At 39.3% G+C, this 19952-nt stretch overlaps 1 protein-coding gene across 3 annotated transcripts in view; it reads right to left on the bottom strand.

Moving 5' to 3' along the window:
- Window positions 1–1687: 1687 nt before the first annotated feature.
- Window positions 1688–19952, bottom strand: part of SEC24C (SEC24 homolog C, COPII coat complex component) — a 36199-nt gene continuing 17934 nt past the window's right edge. For all 3 annotated transcript variants that reach the window (XM_065670613.1, XM_065670614.1, XM_065670615.1), the window contains 17 exons: window positions 18512–18623; window positions 17516–17643; window positions 14695–14833; window positions 12739–12854; window positions 11363–11487; window positions 10908–11099; window positions 9828–9921; window positions 8848–8964; window positions 8287–8457; window positions 7808–7904; window positions 7358–7503; window positions 6748–6886; window positions 6210–6328; window positions 5665–5844; window positions 4832–5023; window positions 4322–4411; window positions 1688–3827 (listed from right to left, as the gene is read on the bottom strand). In XM_065670613.1, coding sequence (XP_065526685.1) covers window positions 3687–3827; window positions 4322–4411; window positions 4832–5023; window positions 5665–5844; window positions 6210–6328; window positions 6748–6886; window positions 7358–7503; window positions 7808–7904; window positions 8287–8457; window positions 8848–8964; window positions 9828–9921; window positions 10908–11099; window positions 11363–11487; window positions 12739–12854; window positions 14695–14833; window positions 17516–17643; window positions 18512–18623 — 2298 coding nt within the window. In that variant the 3' untranslated portion in view covers window positions 1688–3686. The remainder of the gene's footprint in view (window positions 3828–4321; window positions 4412–4831; window positions 5024–5664; window positions 5845–6209; window positions 6329–6747; window positions 6887–7357; window positions 7504–7807; window positions 7905–8286; window positions 8458–8847; window positions 8965–9827; window positions 9922–10907; window positions 11100–11362; window positions 11488–12738; window positions 12855–14694; window positions 14834–17515; window positions 17644–18511; window positions 18624–19952) is intronic.

Here is a 19952-nt window from a genome sequence, read left to right as displayed (position 1 = left end):
GTGCCAACCTTCAATAAACTGCTTTGGTATTAAAAGATTCTGGGGATAGGGAGTCGGTAATCTGCAAAACTGAGTTTAGGATACACTATAAAAATCTAGCGGAAGCATACTAGAATTACCACTCGGTTATGGAGTTGCTAAACACTTCAAATTCATTCCTTGAGAGGTAATTTAAGCCCAAACACAATAGTTGACTGATAATTCATAACAGGACATCAGTATGAACGCAAGCAAAGTATTCTCTAGCTGTGTAAGGAACAGGTTAAAACGGGAACATTTTTGCTTTATTTTCAAAAGTCAGGTCTTTCCACTGCCCAAGCATGATCCAGATGCACACCCCAGCCAGTGCACAGGCACCACCCCCGTGCCATCCCCACCAGCTCCTCCACTTACATCCCGACAGAGTGCTAACAGACACAGGCTCTGCAAGGCAATTTCCACATCCCTCGGAAGGTGTGCTGCCACAAAAATGCCCACAAGCACAGTTTACTCCACATAATTAACGTACAAGATGCACAAGGACCATCATCACAGTAAATCAGTTCAGTAGCAGATTCTGGACATAATGTACATCCTTGCAGGAGAAAAACCTCAAAAATATGCTACAGCAAACTACATAGGACGTGGAACTGTTGGAACAAGTCCAGAGGAGGGCCACAAGGATGATCAGGGGACTGGAGCACCTCCCATACGAAGAGAGGCTGACACAGCTGGGGCTGTTCAGCCTGGAGAAGAGAAGGCTGCATGGAGACCTCATAGCAGCCTTCCAGTATCTGAAGGGGGGCTGTAGGGATGCTGGGGAGGGCCTCTTCATTAGGGACTGTAGTGACAGGACAAGGGATAACGTGTTAAAACTTAAACAGAAGTTTAGATTGGATATGAGGAAGAAGTTCTTTACTGTGAGGGTGGTGAGGCACTGGAATGGGTTGCCCAAGGAAGTTGTGAATGCTCCATCCCTGGCAGTGTTCAAGGCCAGGTTGGACGAAGCCTTGGGTGACATGGTTTAGTGTGAGGTGTCCCTGCCCATGGCAAGGGGGTTGGAACGAGATGATCTTAAGGTCCTTTCCAACCCTAACTGTTCTATGATTCTATGTATTTTTGGTGATTTAGTAATGATTGTCTTGTGCTTTCATAGAGATTGTTGTAAGGGTATCAGCAAATTGTACATCAGTGTTCTAGGGTACTGTCAAGTTACAGCGCCGGTTCACTCAGAATATTATTTTGGCAATTAGCACCCACCATCCCCCCAAAAAACAGACACCAAACAAAAAACAAAACAAAACAAACCACAAATGAAGAAAAACCCTCAAACCAAACCCCACACAGCTTCCCTGCTATCTTAAGTCTGAAACAGAAGCTCTAGCTCTCCAACACACACAAGGTAAGAGTAATACCTCCTAAAGCAGACCAAAAAGCCCCCAGTCAAACTCAAGCTGTGTTAGAGAAAAGGGAAATCTCTTAGCAAAATGAAAGCTCAGAAGGGACAAAAAGTTAAAACCCAGTCACACCTAAGCAAAGTAATACTTGAGATTGAGCAGCACCTTCTGTCTCCTGACTCTTGTTGAGTTTCTTACCATTCAGTGCAAATAGGAAAGAACCTGAACTTGGTCAGCAGCCGATGAGCTGTAAAGGATCAATCAGCTGGACTTCAGCCCTTCCCCCTTCCTCCCTCCCGCAAAATACAGGGTTTGGAAAAATAAGCAGTGTTTATTTACTAACAATGACATAAAATACATCTTAATATATTTTTATTTCTTTACAAATTAAAAGATGCATTGGAAAAACAAGTGAAGAAAATGAAAGGTTCCTTTATCATTTCATTTCCACCCCCACACCCCCCAGTATTAATACTAGAAATTAGTATTTGTGGAAGTCTGTGGTTGCTGCGCCTTATGTTCCTGGGAAGTTCTTTTTCCCCCTCTGGTTAAAAATCCTCTAGATTTTTTGGTTGGAGGCAGTACGTGGAGTAAAAAGTCAGCCACATTCATACAAAAACGCTGAAGGTTCTGTCAACTACATCTTGAAAGAGTTTCTCCATTATAAGTTTCATATTCCCCTTTCTGTGTAGTGATGGGAGGGAAGACAAACTAGCAGCATTAGAAATAAAATGGATTCATACACATGCCACAAGGATAGGGAACTAAAACCGCAGGCAGGTTTTTTTCTCATCTTAATGAAGACTTTTCTCTGAAATAACAACCCCAGATAATATGTTCTCTAATCCACCCACATTCTTCCTTCCACTTTTAGTGCTATTTGTAGCTTAAACTCCTGGGTATTGTAAGAATGCTTGTTAAGCATTCAAGCCAAAATATATAAGCCCTCTTTCTAAATGAATAAACAAAGCCCTTATAATTCTGAATTTGATTTACACCCGCTCCCTCATTGCAGGATTCTTCTCTTCCACCCTTGCAGGATGGAGCAGCAGAGTGGCCTAAGTGGATGGATTAATCTGAGGTATTTTAGTTTAACAAACAGGCTTATAAAAAGGTTTTGTGCAAGCTGATCAGTAGGTAGAATGGGGGAGGGTACAAACATCCAGTAATGAAACTCTTCACTATGGCCCAGATGCTTTCAATAACTGTAATCGGGTACTTGTAATACCTACTACAGTACAGTTTAAGTCTCAGGGGGTTTTACCTCCTTCCTTGTATTCCGGGGTACAAAGCAGTTTCAAATTTGCATCAGTATAAATAAAATTCCTACTTGTTTGCTATGATTCACAATAATATGGTTGAAAATGGCCACTTCCTTATCATCCAGTTCCTACACAGCCCCACATCACCTTGTTAAAAGCATTTTCTGCTTACAGTTAAGAGGCTTTTGTTCCCACCACCATCTGATTAGACAGGTAAGCTCTGGAGGAGAGGCCATGGAACATGGATTGAGCAGAACATTACAGAGCTGTGCAATGAGAAGGAAAGGAGTCACCACACACGCCAACAGGAAGCACCAGCTCTATCCCTACGCTGTTCAGAAGCTTTTGATTGTTGCTCACTGAACTACTACTCCATTATTGATCGGCACAGCAACTTATAGTGCGGGGAAGATTGTGGAAAGAAATTTGCCCTGTTGCCTCCTGGGTTACTGCTCATTTCCTTCTTCATGGCTTTCTGGTTCAGACAGCCACATGATATATCTGTGCTCTGCAACTTCATGTTTCCCTATTAAGAGGAGACACAATATGTTTGGCTGCTCCAGCTCCCATCACCTGACCTGCCTCTCATCCTCCCCACCTGCATCCTCTCCACACTCGGAGCATGCACACGCACCCATATAAACACACAGCAACTACCAGAAGTTTTGAAGAGTTACCGCTTTTTCACCCAATGTTGAATCATGTACAGTGAACTGAAAAAAACCTACATTCATTACGACAGGATTAGCGAGCATGGGGAGGGGGGAGGGGGGTGAACTCCTGCCAAGCACAGGAAACAATTTAGTTGCAAGTAAAAGACCTGGTATCAAAGGCCTTTTGCTTCTTTTTAGCCCTCACCAGGAAAATTTGTTATCTCTCATACGGGACTGGGAGAGGTTGAAAGGATTTCTGCTTATGCAATGTGTATTAAAAATTATGGAATTGTACAGATTTCTATGCTGTCCTTTTTGAGGGCGCTGGACCGTCTGATCAGGTCATTAGTGGAGACTTGAAATGTCACTGCCGAGTTCCAGCACCACTCCCTCCTCTAGCTCAGTAGTTGCCGAATCTCCTTGTGCATGTGACACAGGAAGTCCACATATGAAGCCCCCCCACTCAGGCTCTTGTCCTCCACTAGGAAGTGTTTGAACAGCATTTCCAGCTTATCTTCTTGCTTCACAATTATTAACTACAAAAAAAAACAAGAACAAAACCAACAGTGAGTAGTTAGCAGAATTAATGTTCTTGATAAACAGGAGTAAAAATCCAAGTAGCTCAAAAATCCAAAGATGGATAATCAGAATCACAGTGTATATGGCTTATGTGCTTTGACTTCTATAACTAAACCCGGTTATAGTCTGAGTCTTTTCCAAATAGAAAGAAGACACCATGTATGTGGTTTGTGCAATGCTATGTTATAACAGGTTTGAAAAAAATTAGCTTTAGAACTATAGAAAGCACAGAACTCCAAAACTAGTAACTATTTTAACTGGCTTTGTGGTGGGTTTTTTTTGTTGTTGTGGGTTTGCTTTTTTTTTTCCCCAGATCCTTGTAAACTTTATGTTTGGATCATGTTTATGAGATCAGGAAGAGTAAGTTCAGCACTGCAGCGGTGCCAGGCGTCACCTGCTCTGCTGAAAGGGAAGGGAATTTAAAGCTATGAATGGGGGACAATGTTTTTACCTTCATGTAGCGGGATCTCTGCATTTGAAGCATGTCAATAATAGATCGTACTTTCTTTGAAAAGGGATTTTCCAAGACAGGCAGGGTACTCTGGAATGCAAGATACCCAATCCCCATTAGTCACATAAAGTAGAGCAACATTAAACGAAACTCCGCAGTTTTGTAATATTACATAGCATATATCTACTCCCACTAACATACAATCTCTTTGACCACAACTGGTTAAAAGAGAATGTAACAGAATACCAGAATTAAATGTAAATTACTTGTTCCATTTACATAGCCAACTGTTCTCCTCACTATCACTGGAGATGTGGCTTGACAAATAAAGCTAGGCAAGGCTATGCCCGACATTCCCAGACTAGGGGCATTTCCACTAGTTTCCCACACCTACGCTTCTCTTGTTCCTAGTATGAAAAAATTGAACAGTTTTCTCCGCTTGCTTTCTCACTGTTTCAAGTTTTGGGCAACACTCACAGATGCTAGTGCCTGCACTGCCATCCAACTCACCAAGCCATTGCTAATCTGACTGAAGGATGACACTCCAAAGAGGTTCTGGATCAAGCCTTGTTGCACATTGACTCCCACCCACACAAAGATGTTCAGCCCATTCTCCAGCAGGTATATGTCACCCTTGGAAAGACGTTCTTCTGAGTTCCGGATTGCTGCTGGCAAGGAGTCACTGTCAACATCTGCTTTAGTCTGGTTTAGAATTAAATAAAAAATTAAAAATCAAGGTTATAATACAAGAATATCTTACAAAGTCCTGAAAATTTCTGCCATTAAGACCCAAATGGTTTTCTCATTTCTAGGACTTGTACAACTGCCATAGCTGTGACTGAAGCATCATGTTCCTTAGCTTAGTTTTCTTACTGAATGTGACGTACAAGCAGAGCAGAGACTCTTGGTCAGCAAAAGAGAACATCAGGCATCTGTAAAATTACTAGTTCCAATATTTCCTCCTGGAGTAGGAATGTAATTAGCTCTTAGTGTTATTCCAGCAGCTATGGTAATGAAAAGCCAGAATAGTGCATGGAGTTGCTCTGCAATGATGAAAACTACTACATAAAGTTACAAGAAGCTTTAGAATTTTTAAGACTGTGAAAGGGTCAAAAGTGTCTTTGCCACTAGTCATATGCTAACAGCTCAGGAAAAAAAACCCCCAGCAAATTCACAAGTTGCAGTAATGCATCTATCACCGAGTGGAATTAAGTACCCCAACAGATGGCAGATCCCAAATCTTCCTCAAATCGCTTTCACTTGATAAAATATAAATGCCAGTCCTTATGACAAGACAAGAAAACAGCAAGTCTGAAGTGGCAAGAACATACTGAATTACTCACCAGGGGCAAAAGCCTAGGATAAAAGAAAACATTTGTTTCAGCCACATCCATGGATGTGACTAACTGACGAATGTAAGCTCGGTCATCTGTTGTGACCTCTAGACCAGGCTGAAGGACGTCGCTCTTCAACACGCAATTCAAGTACACAGGAAGCAGCTTCATGCATTCAGGAAGGATCAGCTACAAGTCACAAGCAGACAGAGGATGGTCAGCTGTCTTGCTGAATAAGCTTATGTCTGACAAAATGAGGCTTGCATGAACCAACAAAGTGTGGTACAGCTGTGAGGAGTCAAAGTTGACAGTCTAATTATATCATGGACTTGCAAAGGTAACTTAAAACTTTTCCCTGGAGCAGGAAGTGCTTCCTGGGCTCCAGACAGATGTCCAATAAGCTATTCTCAACTACAGTTTTATTTGCAGCCTCTTTCTTCGTCTTCTCTTTGCAAGTTTCTGCTGAGCAAAGCAATTTTGAATAGGCTAAGTACGAAGCTCTCATTATTTTTAATATCCAAGCCTGTGATTCAAGTGAAAGTACTGGAATTTACCTGGCCAGCAGAAGAGGGACTAGCGCAGTTCTTTCTATAGCAAGCTAGGATCTGGGCACACTGGTTGATCAGTGCATCTCGTACAGTCTTTACTGGACTACTCAGAACTCCACGATATGCTACATAGAAAGAGGAAAGAGATGGATGGCTACCAGATGATTGCTCATAAACAGTAAAAAAAGTGAACACTACTTCCACAAAGTAAATCTAAACAGCTATTGTTTATGAAGGAGCAGTTAAAGAACTAAAACAGTCCAAAAATAAATACAAGGATTAATTTAGACAACTGTCAAGACAAACCTCTATTAAAATAAATTTAGACAAGAATTTGCATGAAAGATAAGCTCACATGCTCCATCTGTACCTCTTGTCCCAAGCAACAATACATCACAGCTTTAAGCTCTTTCCCATAAATTACTGAAGTATCAGGATTGCAACCTGATATTTGATGCATAGAGAATAAACGTGTCATTGGATGACAACAGGTATTTTAACAGCAGTTAAAGGTTGCAATTCTTTTTACCGTATTTACCCTTACCATATTTGGCCAAGTAATTGATGAGTGTGTCTGTCTCACAGTTTCGATAGAGGTCAGCAAGCTGTGTGCAGCAGTTTAAGGACAGGTTGTGAATGCGGAGTCGTCGCTGTCCTGCACAACTTGTATATAACAGAGCACACTGTAGGAGACAAAAATGGCAGGATATAGAAGAATTAGGTCCTGCTACAATAAGCAAGGCAGGAATATAGTTCATTAAAAAATAGGACTCAGACGCCTAAACAAATGAGATTACGTAAAAGACTTGCACAATAAACTAAAAGCATATGCTAAGAATCAGGGTCAATGAAAGACAACAAACAGCGGTGTTCGCATTTTGTATTAAGGGAACTGGTCTTAGAAAACAGATTGTAGTTTGAAGCAGTTTAGGTCACACTGAGAACAAGCATGCTGAAAGGCTAAGGGTAGTAAGAGGCAGAAAGAAAGAATGAATGATTTCTTGAAGGAGAGTCTAATTACTCAGTTCAGAGCAACCTCAACCTCTTCTGCAACTGGCATGCTCCCAGCTGAGATTTGCTTCTGCCTTGACACAGTTTTGTTGAAAATTCTGAACTGTCAACACTTCTTTCTCATAGAAAGCCTCCTCCCTCACCTGAAGGAGTGCACCACTGTCTTCACTCAGTTTGTCATCGTGCTTGAATTCCACTGTGATTGTTTTATCACAGTCCAAACCTGCCATCTCTACATCAGTGGTGTTGCTCATATAGAAAGCTCCAAAGAAGTCAGTTGCTCGAATACCTTAAAAAGAAAAACCAACAAAAACAAACAAAACCAACATGAACCACAATTCTCACCAGAATAACAAAACAGACAAGTTTCAAAGCCCTGAAAAATCCTGTCATTTGTAACACTAAGTTATCTTGAAAGATTTCAGTAGGGGTTTTTATTCAACCTTGACAAAGCATTAGAATTTCAGAGCTTTAGCAGACCTTTTTATATAGCCTAGTCTCAAGATGTTTTACATTCGGGGAAAAATCTGTAATTCCCTAAGGACATGCTTGAAATGGTCCATTTATTAAGACTTGTATGTGCTAATACCCACCTGTGCTTGTGCGCACTCTCATTACAGCATCAAATCCCACTTCTTTCTGGACATCTCTTCTCAAGTCATTGAGGAACCTATCCTGGTCGGTCTCCAGCTAGAAAACAAGCAATAATTCAAGTTTCATACTCCCATAAATTAGAGCTGCTCCATAAACCATAGGGTAATTTAAAACCAGATACTATCCCCTACAGTCTTACTCTAAAAGTTACCTCTCATACAGGACTTAGTGCCCTGCTAATAAAATATTGTGCTAAATGGTAACAGCATAGTTTTTCTTCCTGTTGTTTTTGTTATTGAGATATTTTGTGTGAAGACATAAAGCTAACTAAATCATTTTGGTGAAAATTGCTACTTAAATCTCAAGATTTATTTCCAGAGAAGTACTTGTTCACTACGGTTCACACTATAAAAAAGAATTCTTAACTAAACAATTCTCATTTAGTTCAAACACCAGTCTGAGTCAGTGTCCGTCTTACCTGGAAATATGCATACTTATAAATGGAGCCTCCAGTCTGGTAAGTGACTACACCTAGTGTCGCCACATCCAAATACTGGTTTGGAAACAGGAACAGATCCACACAGCAGCCCTGGGTCACACAGTCCTTGGCCAAGTTGTTGTAAAAGCTTGTCTGCGGCTGAAACAAAGTCTAAGAAAAGAAGTCAGAGATGAGATCAGAAATTTGTGCTGAGAAAAGGAAAGTGAGAGTCATTTAATAATCCCAGTCAGTACACCTTTATGCTTTAAATCTCTCTTCAGGGAAATCAGGATCATGTAAATTCTTCTTGACCCTGACTTTGAAGAACTGTTGAATTTCATGAAAATTACTATACATCTTATTTTGACTGTAAGTTCAGCAGATTTACTTTAACCCAGCTATGGGTATTTTATCCCATATAAAATATGTTAAGAGATATTAGCTGGAATGCTTACATTACGTGCTACCCTTGAAATTTATTAATGTTGCTTCAGAGTTATTTTATCTCATAAAGAGTATAATATAGAACTCTTACATAAGCTCCATCCAAGTCATTATTACCTTCTCCTTATCTGTGTTGATCAGTTTCTTATCATCCCTGTTCTTTAACTTCCCTGGGGCCTCTGCGATGGGCAGAGAGGTGTGGAAAATGAAGAGCTTTCCAGCACACTCAGCTGCCTGCAGGAAAGTGAGCATAAAAGTGCAGGTTAGAAACATTTATAAAGACTGTAAGGGAAACTGTGATTCAAGAACAAGCATTCAAGCATCCTCATCACTTCTTTACGTCAGGAAGGCTCTGTCAGACACACAGACACAGTGATCACTTGGTTATTTCAGTGGTATCCAAAAAGGGGGAAACAACCTACTGGTCAGTCACAGAACAGCAAGTTTCAGTTTACTCGACCTGTGCTACTTCCACAGCAGGAAGGACTGGTTCCAAGGAGAAACAGAGCAGTAAGCAGCGCTCAGTTACAAAAGGTTTTGTGCAAACATGTTACACTGCTTTCTTTTCTGATTTGCAGCTAGTGTTTGTGGAAAAGTCACAGAAATGGCAAGGGATTTTGTAATCTGAGCTTCAACGGATCATTAATTTTAAATCAATAACCTATATCAACACTAGTCAATGTTTAGCATGGCATTTTCTCTGACACACACAGTACATAAACAATTTATAATATTTCTTGACTGAACAATTGTCATGCAAACAGAGTTTAATAGAGACTTCTGAGGACTTACATGACAGACAAATAGAGCTATATGAACAGGGTTGGATGGAATCATACAGGAAATCTATTCAATCAACACATGCAAGTCACAGTTAAACCATGCATGTAATTATCTGGATGAAGTACAGGGATGGAAGGAGTTGAGGAAAGGTTTTCTTCGTTAGCAGATTGTTGTGGGCAACTTCAGACTGCATTCTATCCTTTTATTTAAGATTATACCAAAGCTTCAAGCACAGGATTGTTATGTGTTAGCGGAGTATGAACTTCAGGGTACTTGAACAGAAAACAATTTGCCATAATAATGCATTTACTAACCTTCAGTGCCTCCAGCCCTGCTTGAATCACGGGTGCAAAAACAGTTTCTGTTTCTCTTGTGTCTGCAAACATTTCTGGAATCTGATCCAGCAAACTAGCAATGAAAAAAGGAGGAATTCAAGACTCCATTTAATTGGAAAAGCCAGACAGTTGCATCTGATCACCGACAAGACTGAGGTGGTTCAAACAGAAGTCCCTAACATGTTTCTAAATTTGCATAGTTTTTATGTTATTTGGCATTTCATCAGTTATCTGTGAGAAAATGATGCTTTGCCATTCTTCTTTGGCTTCTCACATCCATATCCTCAAGTGCCTATATAACCTCAACTGATGCCTACTTCAGAAGCTCTTCTGTATTCCTGCTTTTTTAATATATTCCAATATATATTGGTAAGTGAACTCTAGGAAAGGCTAGTGATACTTGGCCTCTGTTTGCCAAGCACCCTGTGTGCTATTCAAAGATTCATAGGTTTAATCCACAGTTTTATACTTAGCTTGTTAACGCATTACAAAACAGGCTAGAATTTTCTTTTAAAGACATACAGTGCAAGGTCTAGTTCCCAAAACACAGTTAGCGACACACCATAGTTTAATTACAGTTCAAGCATTATGTTAAAGAGTTTGCCAAAACTTTGCTAATTTATCTTTCCTTCTAGATTTTATCTTATGGATCCCACTCATTCAATCTTCTCCACAGAACCAAAATTGGACACCACTGTTGCCTCAGTTGATGGTTATTTAGGCAGTTGCCTTAAAGACTGTGATTCAGTACTCTTTTGACTTTCATTCTGCATCATTCTAGTTGTGTTTTTGTTTTGTTCCCAGAAATGCCTTTCTGCACTAAATCCCCTTACATATATATACACACACACACACACCTTCTGCCAATCTGGACTGCAAGACAAATACACCCTTACCTCATGAATTTTCCTATTTCACTTTGCAAGCTTAATCTCAAAGAGTATAAGAAGTTAACATATATGGAGTGACATCTAGATGAATAACATGACAAGTAAGCATGAACAGCTGAATCTACCGTACAAGATGCTTACTACATACATTTTAAATCAATTCCATTACCTGGCAATAACTGTCCTGGACTCGTTCACATTCACCAGAAAACCATCAAGGAGAGGCACAAACATATCTGCCACATCTGAGACAACCATCATTTGTGGCTGTGCCAGGGAGCTTTTCACATTGTAGAAGTGTAACACTTTGTTGTAGGTGACAAAGCCCACTCGAATGGCTGACTCTTCCATGTTGCCTTCCCTGTAAGAGACATACTTGCCTTCACATCTAAGTCCACAGTGAAATCATTACACAGAACCCAACACAAGAAAGGATAAAGGAAAAATGAAAAGAAGGAAAACTTAATTTTCACCTAGAACGGTATCCATAAAGATGTTCTGCTTGGCCTTTTTCTGAAGAAGAGCTTGTTAGGATTATAAAATTTTTCTTCCTAGCTTTTTTAAAAAGGGAAAAAGTGAGTTTCTCCCATTTTGACCAGCAGTAGTAGTATACAATAAACCTACCTGGGTAGGTAATCTAGGAGCGACTTTAATTCTTCACATATTAGTCTCACTAAGCCACTCTTTACAGCATTGTAAGACACATCGATCATGAAAATGAAAGCAGGTGGACTGGGAAACTTGTTATTCTGGAAAGAGAGGGAAGAAGACATGTGACCATGTAATGCAGCCCATATAACAGCTCTGTAATATGGATAAATGAATGCTGGTCAAAATAATAGCTTTTATGTACTTTTCTACTCAGGACTATCTGTTTCTTCAGGTCATTCTCTCATCCCTGCCCAACTAACAGACATGTAAGCACACTGTGCTTGAAATGAACTGGTATAACATGCCCTAGACTGATTTTGTCATTGCTCAGTGAAGAATTGTGTATATATACATATATATACATATCTAACTAATGTAATTATATCATCTATTTATATGACCAGGCCAGATACGGAAAGTAAACAGGGAAGTTTCCTGCCAATTCTCAAGACTTTGGAGTCTGACCAGACTTGTAATAGGTGATTTCATTAATACAAAGCAAAACATTTTCCTCTTTGAGGACTGCAACCTTTCCCTTCTACTTAAGTATCAGGTTTGCTTTGGCAAAGAGAAGCTTGCTTCAGTCAACAGGTTTCTGAAATCTATAGGTCATGTGGAAGGCACATACAGAACAAAAGATAAACAGAACTTTCAGAAAAGCTGGGATGATTTCATCTCATTTGAACTAATAATGCTTCCTATGCTGTCAGAAGCAAGACAATTATTTTTCCCCATAAATAGAAGTAAAGGTGAGGCATTAGAAGGTAGCTAGTATAAAGCTGCAACATTTAGACATCTATTTCCCCATCATTTATTTCAGCAGAGATATAAGTTGCTTTAATAAACACCTTCCACGTATTTTTTCTATTCCTTAGAAGTGAACCAGCTCTGATAATATATCTTTCCACACCATTCTTGTGTTTTTAACCACTATGGCTGTATTTGAAATTTAAGCTCAATAGGTAAAGCCTGCCTTATGCAACAGGTAGCACACTGCATAGTTACTCTGCTCTTCTTTTGAAGCTCTCTGACAATCTTCTGCCCCAAGGACTACCACAAGAAAGTCACTTAGCAGAACTGCTAAGGTAACAGCAACTATAGCGGCTCATATAGCTCCAAAAGAGAATGAGAGTGGCAGCTACCATAAAGTTATGTGTGATCAAGACTTCCTCTACTTTGGGAAGTAAGCAGATGTGCACATTATTTTACACAATGAAGTGGGCTGAAGTAATGCTGTTAATCATCTCTGCCAGGTAGAAAGCAGCCCTGGACAATTGATGACATTCTGACTTTTAGTCTTTTTATCTGTAATCAAACCAAAATACAGTAACAAACACATACTACTCTACCTTGCAATAGTCAACTGTTGCTAGAAACTCGTAAGACCCCAATGATAACTCAGGTCGGTCACAGAAGTCTACTCGCTTTCCAGTATGATCCAAATGCTGGAAGTAGTGAGGTGGCACTGGGAAATGAAAAATGAAATCATTAAGTCCAGTGACATGCCTATGATAAACACTGACTAGAGAGCTAACATGACAATGGCTGTTACAAATAAAACTCCAGGAAAGCTAGCTTGCACTCTCTGTTAGCACACAAATATTACTAAAAATATTAATGCAATTTAAGAGCATCACTAAAGCCAAGAAATACAAACTGCTTCCAGCTTGTCTTATACAACAGGTGACACACTGTACAGTCACTACTGTACTTTTCTTGAATCTCCTTTCACTTTATGTTTCATATCAGAGATGCTCCTCGGATTCTTCTGAAATATCTAGTTCAAACAAAAAATATAACAATCTTCTACAAGTAGCAACAAATGACTTACAATAAAGTTTGAGGCAAACTACAGGCTATATTACTGACTCAATTCAGGCTTCTTATTTTGCTACAAGTTAGTTTTTTCCTTGCTTTCCCATGCTGGACAGGAGTCAAGCCTTCTAGGCATTCTCTCATGCAGAAACTGCCATAATCCTGTTGTCAGAATAAGCAGGGTACTTCTTACAGTGGATTGTAAAGCCCCAGTGAGGAAGAACTGGAAGTGTAACCACATCCCCAACACCCAATACTTTCACACTAGTACAAGGCATCAGAAAGTAAATAGAAATTATGCTAAGTTCTTGCCTACAGACGTCAGCTGCAGAAACAAGAAAAGCATTTCCCTTGTGACTCAAGAATTGCCATGACAGAGTTCCTTCTGCAGAATTGCTAGGGTGACAAAATATATTCCAGCTATAGCTGCCTATATAGCTCTATGGAAGAATAAAATGAGATTACCTGTAACGATAGTACTCACCACCTTTACAGTATTCTAAAGATTAAAAGTTTCAACAGTTCAAAAAGAAAAGTTCAAAGAAAACAAAAGTGATATTAAGACTATACATAAGCACTTATCACTCTTCTCCTCTCTAACTCAATAGCTAGTTACCTGACTCTTTTTTGCAAAGAAACCAGAAATAGTTCTTACACATTAGGTACAACTACATTGTATTTTCACAGCACTGTTTTCATCAGCAGTCTCTGAGCATCTCTCCCTCTTCTGCCCTTGCTCAGTTGTTATGGGTACAGCCATTCATACAGCTGCTGAGTGAGCAGACAGGGAACGCATTCAGGCTGAAAATCACCAGACAAACATTTTTTAAAGTTGGCCATTTCTAGTTCCTGTCAGCTTCCCATTTGGTTTGTACAAACAGTTGTACAGCATAACTGAGGTGATAAGAACAAACAGTCCATTAAAAGCCACCAGGCTACCAAATGAGACACTCAAAAACATCACCATAAGGTTTGTTGTACCTTACATTTCACTGTGCCTTCAAAACAAATCTACAGATGTCATAATATGAGCAGCACACAGTGACTTATGCTTAAAAGGATGCATGTTTTATAATCATTTAGAAGAGCAACTAAGATTAACTGACATATATTGAACACACCTACTCAGCTGTAGCAGATTTAGCTGCAATCTCGTCTCTAAGCAGTGTTTAAACAGGCTTCGTGAGAGAAAAAAAATCCTAACTCACACTACTGACTAGATGTACATCTCATACAAAAATGCAAGTTTCAAATACCCTTCAAATACCACTTTCAAGAAAACAGCATAACTAATTTTTCAAAACACCATACGTTATTCTAAAAGTAACTTCTGTTAAAAGCAAGTGCATAAGCACTTACTTGTTTTGAACATAACTTCAGAATTGAGCACTGAACATACCTTATAACAATTTTTTTACAAGACTAAACACACATTAAAGCACAGTATACATTATAAATAATCTTAATATGATAAAGATTTATTTGCTTACCCTCAGTGACACAGCTGCAGAAACAACACTGGAACCTCCTTCCACCCTCAATGAATTGCATAAAAGGGCACATGTAAGCCTTGCACCTATTACATCGGACAGGACCGGATTCTCCATGATCTACTAAATAAGGAAGGGTCTGTGGAATCAAGGGAAAAAAGAAAAAAAAGAAAGGTCACATGATGATTAGAAAGAAGCAACCACACATACTGCAGAGCTTAAAACTACCTTCCTGCACATTGCATAGGATCTAGCATTTCGGCAGCTGTGGGACAGAGCACAAGGGGTGGGGAAGCCCGAGCAAATATTTTGTAAATGCTTTTCAACTCAAGCTCCAGCACAGCAGTTCTTTGTGGGCTGCAGTCATTAATGGGCTATCCCACTCAGATACAAACAAGTACTTCCACATGGTGCTGCACTACTTTCCATAGTGGCCTGCTTGAGGAGCATTAGCTCTTGCAGGAATACTACTTCACACAGATGTGTCCCAAGTGAACACAAAAGATTGAAGCCATGCAAAGAATGGCTGTGATAACCTCATGGGAGTGAGCACACAATTTACATTTCACCACAGGTTGGGTGTTTTAAAATAAACTCTTCACCTCTTTATATTTTCTCCTTGTAAATAAGCAAGCTTTTTGACAAAATAGAAGCCAGTTATTGCATTCCAGATACTCCAGAACTTAGAGCATCTGGACCATCTCAGGAATAATTTCAGCTGATAAGACTTATTTTTGAAGTACATCCCAGAATTGTTACATAGCAATACCATTTTCGAACTATTACAGATAATATATTGGTTTTGCAGCCAAAGATGAGTAAGATGCTTAGCAACTTCTGTATCTTCTCAACCTCAGAACAAACAAGTAGCACTTTAAAACGATAAAGACAGAACTCACACAAGCTACAAGCTGCATTCACAGTTAAAAGCACCTTTCATACCTAAGAATCTAGCTCAAAAGAAAGTTTAACTAATTACTACCAAAATTTCTGCACTAAAGGCGTCCAGTCTGAATTCTCTCTGTCACCCTCAGTCTCTGATCATGTTTAAGAGACAACATACTCGTTGGGCAGGAGTTGAACAAATGCCCTGGTCACTTTCTTCCTCTTCATGCCACAGATGTGTCACAGCTCTCACTCAACCCCCGTAATCATTTATTGACAATACACTGGTTTTGCAGCCAGTGTTTCTCAGCACCTATCGCTCAGGCTGACCTCCTCAGAGGTAACAAAATTTGAAGTTTTCTAACTGCCAGGCAATGTTGGTATTGTAATTTGATACAATAAGCTTTTTTCCTCAGCCTCTCCCCAATAACACACATGCAATCACTACAGGGGTGCTGAAAACATGCAGTGATACGCATAACTTCTCACTAACTACCTACTTCCAGAGGGCACAGAGATACTTCTTTTTGAAGCCTCAAGCTTTGCTTTCATAACTGTGCATTAACATTGAACAAAAGCCCTGTATCTGGCAACCAGGCGATGAATTTTTATATGTTGTAGATTTACCTGAATGCTGTCTTTTCATGAGACATTTATCTGCTCGTCACTGATATGTTAAGCTTCAGCTCTCTTTACAGTCTTACTGTTCTGAACAGCTGAGCTTTCTTCATCTGTTAGAAGGGTCCCTCCACAGGGAGTTTGATCTTGCCATAAAGAACTTCCCACTTCCAGAAGCAGACTGGTCTCCAGGGAAATTTTTCGATCCTCGATCCTAGCCTTGTTTTTTCTGGCTATCACAAATGTTTGTTCAAAGCATAAACACACCAGGAGACCTAACAACTAGTTATTTGTAAAGCTTCTCTAAAAATGTGCAGCTCCATAAGCCTCTGTGTTTTCAAATAAGATCACATTCTCCTTCCGTCTCCTTGTAAACTCCAGCCACAATACGGCAATACAAGAATTAACTTCATAACTCAGTTTTATCACAAACCAGTTTTCAAAATCCAAGCCATAGTTTAGTTGCATTAACAAAATGCAACAGGCAAAAAAAAAAAAAAAACAAAACCAAACAAACTTCAAAGCCCAGAGAATATTCTTTTGCTTAGCAGATGCAAAAGTTAAACTTTATAGGACACAGAACGCTGAAAATATATGTACTCAAATTTAACAAACATATTTGTCTTTATGTCACTGCTCCAAGCAGGCTAACACTACACAGTAGCCAGGGTATTTAAAATACTTAACAAAAGTTCTAGCTCTAATATTCTTGAAACTGTCATGTTCTCAGCAACCAGGGTGAAAGGCTAGATGACCACACACTACACCTAGAAGGAAACAAGCGCTGCACAGAGGAAGCACAGAAATACAAGTGAAGCTCAGCAGTGCCCAGTACTCAAGTCTTGTACTGTCATCCCACACAGTGCTGTGCCTGTACACACACATTAGACAGCTTAACCAGTGCTCCTTGACACATTCTCATTCAATTACACAACATCCTAGAAGAGACTTAAAATCAGTGATTAGTAACCATTCAAATACTTTAGGTCAAGAAAGAAATTGAGATTAACCGGGAGTGCACATGTTTGTAACCATCCTAGCGTTCTGGTTATGTGGTGACAGTGCTCAACAGTTACTGCAAAAAAGCTGGAATTATCCTGGATAATTTCTAATGATAGAAATCCCAGACAGTTTGAACATGTCATTCGCCTGCCTTACAGATCTCTACCACACGCTTGCTTAAGAATCAGTGTTTATCTAGTCTTCATCACCTAAACATTCCTTCTCAACATATCTGTTAAAGTTGGCATCCAACAGCATTCTCCTAATGAGTTCAAAGTGCATACAGTGCCTATGAAACTCTGCATATGGTTCTCACCTCCTCTGGGCGTAGAGTAGCCAGCGGTTTTATGACAGCAGCTAGAGGAACTTGGGACTGTTTGGCCATATCTGAGGTGCAGGGAATATTGTAAGATGTGCATCTTATGTAGCGGGGGCTTGCGTTACCTGAGGAACAAAGGAAAAAAACCCACAATTTTCAGTACAAGTCAAGTTTATATTCAAGAACAGAAACAGAGAAAGTCTTTGTGGCTAAAACTCAACTGAGGGTAAGATCTTATTGAAGCAATCCATTTCAATCTATGCAAGACTTGAATTTCAAACAAAATACCCCTTTATGATTAGTTACATATAATAACTCAAACCTTATAATAACTCAGACCTTAAAACAAACGAACTTGACTTTACATCAAGTTGAACATCTAAAAAGGCATTAATGTAATTTTTTGCAGACTAAACCATACTATAGGCAGAAAACTGAATTAAAACATTTCTACTGGTCAATTTTGTAATTTTGGCTGAAGAGTAAAGCATCTGATTGTAGAATTGGATTCTGAAGTTTTGAAGGAGCTTTAAATAAAAAAAAAAAAAAGGCACCTAAAGAATGAAATATCCTTTCTCTATGAAGCCCGTGGACCAATTGACATCCCACTCAATTTAAAAACAAATGTAGTTCCCAGTCCAATTCAAACCAAAAATATTGCTAGCAAATTTCAGTACTTAACTGTTGTTGATACAGCTCTACAGAAGAGGCATAATTTGTTGCTTTCTGATACCCCTGCTAGTGCTGGTCCCACATATCTGCCTTGGAAAACATGTTTTATTTGCAAACCAGTCACTAGCTACCAAACAATCAGAAGAGTCTAAATTGAGATCAAATCAACACAAGACTTGAAATCAAGCTTCTGCTGGCAAAAAACACATCCCCAGCCACTGAAATCAGTCCTCAAACTTTTCCTTTAAAGACATATTCAGTTCTGTCACTGATTCTTTGGGGTTTGTGTTTTGTTTGTTTAGGAAAAGAAAGATATTTTACCTTGATCCTTGACCAAGAAATCTGTAGTAACAAGAGGTGGGACCTGCCCTCTCACTCCAGTGACAAATGGTTCTGACCCACAGTTATTTCTGTCATCTTCAATCACTTGAATCTATGATGGAAGACACAACATTAATTATTTGGAGGCTTGGTTTCAAAGCATGATAGAATATAAAATTTGTATCTGTAAGGCATTAAAACGGGACCTGAGACAAACATTACTACCTCTAAAAATAAGAAATCTAAAGCAAATAAGTTTTGTCAAGCAGTCACCTCTTGGTCTGATTTCAACTAGCACTGAATGACTAACAATAAATTGTAAATAGTAAGTTGTAAAGCAGTGTTTTCCCCCAAGAATTTCAAGTAGTAGCACATTTTGTGTTTTAAGGCCTGATCTGAACTCACAAAAGCCAAACACAGATAAAGAGAGGAATTTTTGGTAGTATTCCCCCCTATACCAGTCCTAGCCAAACTAAAATTAGAAGCTTCTGTAAGCCTCAAGTTCTATAGATAATCTGCCTTTTCCTTTCTGTATGTTCCCACTGTTTCCATAGCATGCATTTATTTCTAACCACAGTAACTCCAACCTAAAGATAGGTGCTTGCAAGCTCAGGTGGAAGTCCTCATTACTTCCTGGTGCAAATATGCTTAAGATAATGGAAACACATTAAACAGTTTTGATTGACTGAAGTAGCTACTGACCTTTGTGAAAGAACAGAGAACTGTAGTTATACGCAGTTTTAACTACATTTCCATGCTGATGCTTGAATGAAAGCATTAAAGCTATCAGTCATTCTTCTTATTCTGCCTTATCAAACACACGTCTTTGCTTAAACTGCGAAATGCAGAAGTTTGCATGGCAGACCTTCTACCCTCTCACTAAGGGATCCAAGTTGTCAGCAGAAAGTCTCCCATAGTATAAGACAGTGACTACTCTAGGACAAATCTAGTCCCATTTCAAAAGTCTACTGACTGACACTGGTGATCTCAATGCTCGTACCTGTTATAAGACCAAATTGGACTAAATGAGGAAGAAGTGATACAGGGGTAACAAAGTCAAAGCCAAATGTGGTGTGGGCTTTTTCCTACCTTCCAATCCAAAAGGTAGCTACTTTGTTCTTTCTTTAGGTAAGATACTCTACACATAAGCATTAAATTTTCAAATTCAAAATGTAAAGGTTATGTACGAGCACAGATAATGACAGAATGTTTCTAGCTCCCCATGCCTTATACTAATCTACTAGAAGATTTATATCAAGAATTAACATCAAAACAGTTCATCTGCAATTTTCAAACTTCAAGGCATTAGCCCAGTACTGGTATATCAGCATGACATATCAAATTCTGCTCAAAACTCGTAGAAAACATTGCTACAAAGGCTCATGCCGTGTGTATGTTAAGATAAGGCATTCACTGTATAGACGATTATACTGATGGCTTA

This window comes from Lathamus discolor, chromosome 3 (genome assembly GCF_037157495.1).
Source record: "Lathamus discolor isolate bLatDis1 chromosome 3, bLatDis1.hap1, whole genome shotgun sequence".
NCBI lineage: Eukaryota > Metazoa > Chordata > Aves > Psittaciformes > Psittacidae > Lathamus > Lathamus discolor.
The sequence above is the reverse complement of the archived record's forward strand: the minus strand, read 5'-3'. Positions and strand labels throughout refer to the sequence as shown.